The 7,027-nt window shown below is 49.4% G+C and overlaps 1 protein-coding gene across 3 annotated transcripts; it reads left to right on the forward strand.

Moving 5' to 3' along the window:
* The first annotated feature begins 461 nt into the window (after positions 1–461).
* LOC108495826 lies at positions 462–6,762 on the forward strand. 3 transcript variants are annotated; one of them, XM_017811914.1, is made up of 4 exons: positions 462–661; positions 2,244–2,289; positions 5,138–5,347; positions 6,120–6,762. In XM_017811914.1, the coding sequence occupies exons 1-4, from the start codon at positions 617–619 to the stop codon at positions 6,506–6,508; spliced, it is 690 nt and encodes a 229-aa protein (XP_017667403.1). In that variant the 5' UTR covers positions 462–616; the 3' UTR covers positions 6,509–6,762. The 3 variants fall into 3 exon arrangements, with proteins under 3 accessions (XP_017667403.1, XP_017667404.1, XP_017667405.1); XM_017811915.1 differs by lacking the exon at positions 2,244–2,289; XM_017811916.1 differs by lacking the exons at positions 462–661; positions 2,244–2,289 and adding an exon at positions 4,040–4,136.
* The last annotated feature ends 265 nt before the right edge of the window (positions 6,763–7,027 follow it).

Consider the following 7,027-nt stretch of genomic DNA (forward strand, 5'->3'; position numbering starts at 1 on the left):
ACAAAAATTTAGACTGTGGGGATGAGAGACAACCTGTGCTGACACACAGGGTTGTAGAAGATCATCCTCCAGCCCCAGTGTGGAAGCAGCAAAGGTGAGCATTGCTTCAGATCCCAACATCCAGCCCTAATCCACCGGGTTTTTTGACACAATAAGATCCCCTGTGTGGGTGCAGCCCCGTGTTTTCATGATGACACTTGCTCGGGGAGATGCCTTTTGTGCCCTGCTGTCCCCAGGGCTGGCCTTGCTCCTCCTGTGTCATCCGAGCTGCCCTCGGCCTCTCCCTGTCCAGGAAGAACCAGGAGGGAGGAAATCCAGAGCAACCCAATTGTCTGATAATCCCAAATTTATTTACAGAGGGAGAGAAGCCGACTTATCACATCCATTGCTTTGCCAAGAGGCAAATGCAGATTTAATGTTGCCAGTGAATGTTGGGCGAGGGAACATTCAGCACCGGGACGTGCCCTGACATGGACTCCTCGCTATATTTGGGCTGCAGTTGTTTTGCAATCCTGCTGCTGTTGTTTTCCTGCGGTGTGAGAAAGCTCTTTGAAGGTCCCCAAAAGACTCTTTACTCCCTTGTCCCCCCTTTTTGGGGGTCTGTTTTCAGGTTGCCATGCCTGCCCTGTTCTGCTGCTGCCTCTCGGCTGCTCCAGAAGAGGTAAGGAAGCAGCTTCCCCTGGGTGGGAGGACAGAGGAGGGGAGGGAAGGAGGGTTTGGCTGTGGGATGGGCAGGGACACCTTCCACCAGCCCAGGTTGCTCCAAGTCCCCTCCAACCTGGCCGTGGACACTCCCAGGGCTGGGGCAGCCACAGCTTCCCTGTGTGCCTGTCTCACCCCCCAAACCGTGTGTGCATTTAGGGATTACACTCAGCTGGTTTAGAATTTTGGGCAATAATTATATTCATTTTCCAGACGCATCTCAGAGAGTAACTGGCCTGGTAAATCCTGTGGAACCCTGTTACAGCTGTGTCACAGCACAAGATTAATGTATGAATTATTATTGTTATGAGGTGATGAACGGATTTCTCTGGTCTCCTTCCTTCATACTTTAAAAGCAATTTTTACATTCATTTTTAAAGGGAGGACATGTTCCAAACTGTCTCATTTTTAGCAGTGGCTTGCTCCTCTGATCTATTAACGCAGGCAGCATTCCTAGGACAAATATCACAGCTGATTATTCACTGAGTTTCCAATCAAGGTGTAAAGCCAACACTGTTCCTTTTATGTTACTGTCATGTTTTCACTATCCCAATCCAGCTTTTAATATGGATATAGCTACTATTTTAAATATTTAGAATTTTGGGTATAAACCCCTGAAATTTGACAGTTTCAGGTGAGCATATCAAACTTTTCTGCAGGATTTGATCTGTAGCTCTAAGAGCCAGTTCCAGTTCAGTATCTCACTGCCAGACAGGTAAGAGTCGGTGCCCTCAGATTCACCCAAAAATGGACATAAATCAAAAAATAAACAAGAAGTGCAGGAATTGAGGGGGTAGAAAAAGTCCTAATTTCTTGACCCTTTCTTTTTGGAGTTTTAAAGACTTCCTGAAGTGAGTGGCAAATGCTTTTTCCAGCATTTCTGCCCGGGACAGGCCGGGTTTGGTGGGCGAGTTATGAAGTGTGTGGTGCAGTGATGAGAGGCAGGTCACAACTCCTGGTGGTAATTCCAGGGATGTAAAACCAGGACAGCCCCCCCCCATGTCCCTGAGGCCTGGGGGGAGCACAGAGCCAGCAGCACATCAGGCAGCACCCGATGGATCAGCCGGGATTGCTCCCTGTTCTCCGGGGTGGCCAAGGCTTGGGACAGCCTTGGGATGTTGGCTCAGGACCCACGGTGGGGAGGGGAGATGGTGGGGCTGCTGGAGCTGCACAAGACATTGGGAAAGTTGTCCAGACTGGTGGGAGAGGGGAGAGAGGAGAGGGGAAAGGGGAGAGGGAAGAGGGGAGAGGAGCTGGCGCCGTGCCCGACTCAGGACTTTCCAAATTGGAATTTTAGCAGGTATTTTGACGTCAGGTTTTCCTTCTTCTGGTTCAAGCACTCCCTGAATGTGTGGTCCAGTGAGTTCTGCCCTCATGCTGGTTCATCCAAACCCTCCTCTTGTCCTGCTCTGCCCAGGGGTCCCTTTCCCCACAGGGCAGCGTTTCCCTCTGGAGAACAAGTAAAGAATATTCCCATAGAAAGCCGATTCCTCCTCTTTTTGGCAAAAAAAAAAAATCGTGATTTTCTTTCTCTTTCACAGCGGGAGCACTTTCCTGTAAACACAAGGCAGCCCTGTCGAAACATTGGTAATGAGATTGGAACTATTTTCTTTGGATGTTTCGCCCCCTCACCCCCTTCTTTGTGGACAGTGGTTAAAGTGATAATGAGTAAATCCTGGGATTCATCCAAAAATGCCCCAGCACTGGCATTGCACACGGATACACAAGGAGTGCACGTGCACAGGTTGTCAGCACCCCACTTTTTAACCAAAAATAGTGGTGGGGACCCCCTGCCAGAGCCTGTGAACGTGGAGTCAGAGGAGAGAGCGTGAAATGGGGATGATCTTACATTTACACAGTGCTTTTCATCCAGGAGGAACCCAGTTCCCAGGAAGTCCCTGCAGGGCAGCTCCTGGGTAACCACTTTGGGGCAACTTAGGACAGGAAGTGAAAAATCCTAAATCCGGTAGGAACGCAGGAAAACTCGAAGATCCCCCAAAATAACTTGTTTACAGGACTAAAAAAAGCTGCAGAATGTGCAGGGGATCATTTCCAGAGCGTGCAGGGGATCATTTCTGGGACAGAGGAACTCCAGGGAAGATCAAAATAACGTTGTGGGAGCAGAAGGTATAGAGGGAATTAGGGCATTTTTTCCAGCCCTGGTTGGATGTGCTGACTTTACTGGCCATGCAGAGGAGCCTGAGAGGCTCGTGAGAGGACACTTTCCATTTGTAATGTTCATTTAGTCATAAATTCTCCAGCACAGCACCCAAGGCCAGCTCCCTGCCATTCCCTTGTGTCAGATGTTCCTGAGGCTCCAAATAACCCGAGTTTTGGTGGGGGTCAAAGGAATATTGTTTAATTGGCTGAATTAAAACTGATTGAATTTTAAACTTCTTGGAAAAAAAAAAAAGAAATTCCAGGCTGATGTTGTTGAGCCTGTGGGAGCTGCAGTTTGGGTGAATTAAAGCAGTTTGCCTTCGTGGGACAACTCACCTTATCCCACAACATCCTTCCCCTTTCCCCCATCTCCCATCTCATGGGAGGGAAGGGGGACATTCCAGGAGGGGACAAATGCCTGGAACAGTCACCCCCAGACCAAACAGGACAAGCTGAAACACCCTCCCAAGAAACATCAAACTGATCTTCCTGAACAGACTCTTCTGGGTGTTTGATGAAATATTTTTCCTTTCAGTAAAGACAAACCCCTGTAATGTTTTCTAAGATATATTTTTTTATTTGAGAAAAAAAAATCAGCTTTTCTCCAGAAAGCAAGGCATTTGATGGGAATATTTTAATTTTCTTACAAACCAGTGTTTCTGTCAAAGGCCAGTCCTAGTTGTTTAGTGAGAAAGAGGCCAGGGAGGAGTGCTGAGGAGGGTTAATGGGATCAGTTATTAGCTCAGACTTTGCTCTGCACATTCCTTAAATCATTTCTAAACAACACACTTCAGGGCAGTTTAATGAACTATTTATTTATTCATCAATTCTTCTTCAAATAAATGTTACAGAATGAGGTGGAAGTTGATAGAAAGTTATTTTTCCTTCTCTTATCCTGTTATAAATTTATAGGAACATCTTGGTTTTCTGTGGCACCCCAGAGAACAGACTCTTCATTTCTATTTATCATTAGATTCATCACTTTATTGGAAAAAACTCCATGTTCTTCCCTCCCTGCTCCTCCCCCTCTTTTTTTTTTTTTTTTTTTAGGAAACTTAGACACATAAAAGCAAAACAGAGAAGCGAAGCAAAGCACGCTCAGCACTAATTTGGCAACAGGGAAAGGCACTAGAACAGCTTTTATTGTTCAAAACCGAGCCTGGAGTTTTCCCTCTATAAAAAAAACAAACCTCCCTGACGTTTGCTGGAACCACTGGGAGCGACTGGATCGTGTGTTCCGTGTGTTCCATTGCTGGGCAATCAGATCTCTGCAGGTTTGTCAAACAAACCCTGCTCTGGGACAGCTCTCGGGGAATCAGGGCTCTGGTTTCCACTTGGATGACTGAGCTGCTCCTTTAGGGCTCTGGGGGTGCAACACCCACAGCTGCTTGAGGATTTTAAGTGTCAAATTCGGATTAAAATGACCCCGGACTGAGCGTGGTCTGAGAGGGTTGGGAACTTCTGGCCTGTAGATTATCTTTGGGTAAGGAGGATTTGCTTAGTGGAGAAAAGCTTCAACCTGCTGGAGGTGTGACAAATTACTGAGGGGGATCCTCTGCTGCTGAAAACCACCATCTTCTGTCCAGTTTTAATGGAAAAAAGGTGCTTTTTAGCTACAAGGTGTAAAAACCCACTGTCTTTTTGCTTCCTGGCAAAGGAAGAGCCTTGGGGAAGCCACACGAGCCAGAGCTCCACACTGAGGGTTCTCTCACCTCCAAACTCAGGGGTTCTCTCACCTCCAAACTCAGAGGTTCTCTCACCTCCTCACCAAAGGGTTCTTTGCTTCCCTCTGAGCCACGTGGCCTGGTGATATCCCACGTTTGGATTTGGATGTGGAAAGCTTTTCATCATGATCTTATCTCAGACCTGACAACAGCTTCTGTGCTTCTCCGAAATATGGAGAGCTCTTTGTCTCTGGGGCATTTGCAAAACTCACAGAGTCAGGAATGATTCAATACTCAATTCACATTTCAAACTGGAGTAATTTCATTTTTTCTTATACTTTGGGTTTAATTATTATGGGCTGTGCTCCCCCCAACTCCTGCTCCAAATGGCTTTGGCTGAAGTTGCCCAGAATCCCTTTCCTTTTGCAAAGTTTTGATTTCAGGTGACAGAAGAACTCCCAAATCCAAACCAAGGGTCTCACTGTGGCATCTCAGTCAGGGTGCCACGTTCACTCCAAACAAGTTTTCAACCCTTCACCTCCTTCCCCACGTACCTGCTTGGTTTCTTCTATTCCACCTCTGAAATTCCTTTGGGTTTTTCGTCTCCCCAGGGGTCTTCAACAGGGAGGGGACCCTCACCATGAAGCTGGTGAACGTCCAGGCCATCGACACCCTCTTCTCTGACATTGCCACCACCTTCAACGGGCAGCATGAGGCCCACTGTGCCATGCTCAGGGCTGCCAGAAGGCTGAGGGAGGTTTGTGGCTGTGCCCCCGCTGCTGCCCTCACAGCCTGCATGGACACCCTGCAGCAGGAGCACGGTAAGCGGCTCAGAGCTGGGAATTCACTGGCACCAGCATTAAATCATTGGGACCACGGGAATGAGCAGCATTTTGGGAGGAGCTGCCGTGGCACAGCAGCCCTGTCGTTGTCACACGTCACGTGCACAGCACAGATTTCAGGTTTCGTGGAGATTCTGGCCATTTTTAGAGCTTTATGGTGCAATAGGATGTCTCTGACTGGGCTGGTTGACCTCACATGTTGTGAGATTGGGCTTTTCTGGTGCTGCTTCAGGTGGCACCAGCCTGGCAGCCCTGCCCTGTGACATCTGTGACACCACAGAACCGGCCCTGAAACCTGGGGGGACCTGACCCGGAGAACAATGAGGTGTCACAGGGAAGATTAGGCTGGATTTGCAATCCCCTGGTGAGAAAAGCCTCACCCAACAGCAGTGAGCAAACAGAAAAGGCGGTTCCAACGTTGCCAGGCAGAAAGAGCATGGATTTCATGGAGGGGGGGCAGAGCAGCAGGATCAGGGGTGGGTTTGGCCCCTTAAGGAGCTCCTTAAGGAACTTAGAAACGAATCTATTGGGTTGCTGCTGGTGAACACCTCTGCTCTACAGCACAGACACCCAGAGCAGCCTCAGTGGTGAGGAAACTGGACACAGGCTCATTTTATGGATGTTTTCTGTCAGTCCTGAGGAGCTCCTGCGTCCTCTGCTCAGTTTTGCAGAAACAAGAGTGTTTAAACACCCCTGTGTTGGGCTCCAGGCAGAGGCAGGTCACGGGATAGATGCTGTTCTGTGTCTCCAGGTGCCCACAAGGTGCAGGTGCTCATGGAGGGCTTCAGTTTTTCCCTGGCTGTGAAGGAGCAGGAGGTGCCCGAGGAGCTGAGGCGGGTCCAGCAGCAGGTGCAGGAGCTGAGTCGTTCCACAAAGCGTGTCCTTGCTGGGAGAGCTGTGCTCCAGGAAATGACCTCCTCGGTGCTGCAGAGCCAGGCTGAGCTGGAGGAGAGGATCAGAGCTGCCAACCCCGAGTATCTGGACCAGGTACGGCTCGAGGGGAACCTGAGGGAGAACATCCAGAAGATCGGCCTGGCCAGGGAGCTCTCGGAGCACTACTGGGAAGCTGCCAGCTGTGTGGTGAGGGAAATGGCCCAGGGAGCTGGTCTGGTGCTGGAAGGGCCTCCTGGAAATGAATAGAGACTCCCAACCTGCCCCACATCCAGAGCAATGGCTTGGAGGACACTTGGGGGTGCAGTGACCTGGCAGTGTCAGTGAACAGAACCCCGCAAATGGCTTGGGGGCAGCTGCAAGCCTCAGATCTGTGTTGTTAAATTGTGACTGGAAAGATGCACCTGGAAAAAGCTCTGGACCATTGACTGAGTGGACAGGAAAAGCCTTTTTTCTCTGTGCTGTGTTATATCATCCTTTATGCATTAACAAGGAAAAACGGGGGGGACCTCAGCAAATAAAGGCAGTTTTCACTGGAATTAAGTGACATTTCCATCACTACTTAGCAGCTGATGTGGCTGTGGCTGAAGGTTGTTCAGGGTGAGCCATGATGAACCCAAAACCTTGTGGTCAAATCCCCCATTCCCAAGGAGATGTCAGTGGGACCTTCCCAAGGTCGTGGCACCTGGGAGCAGGGAAGCAGAGGCTGGGTCTGCTCTGTGTCCTGGTGTCTGGGGGCAGGATGGAGAAGGGGATAAGCCTGGAAAT

Source organism: Lepidothrix coronata, unplaced genomic scaffold (genome assembly GCF_001604755.1).
Source record: "Lepidothrix coronata isolate B3197 unplaced genomic scaffold, Lepidothrix_coronata-1.0 Scaffold34, whole genome shotgun sequence".
Lineage (NCBI taxonomy): Eukaryota > Metazoa > Chordata > Aves > Passeriformes > Pipridae > Lepidothrix > Lepidothrix coronata.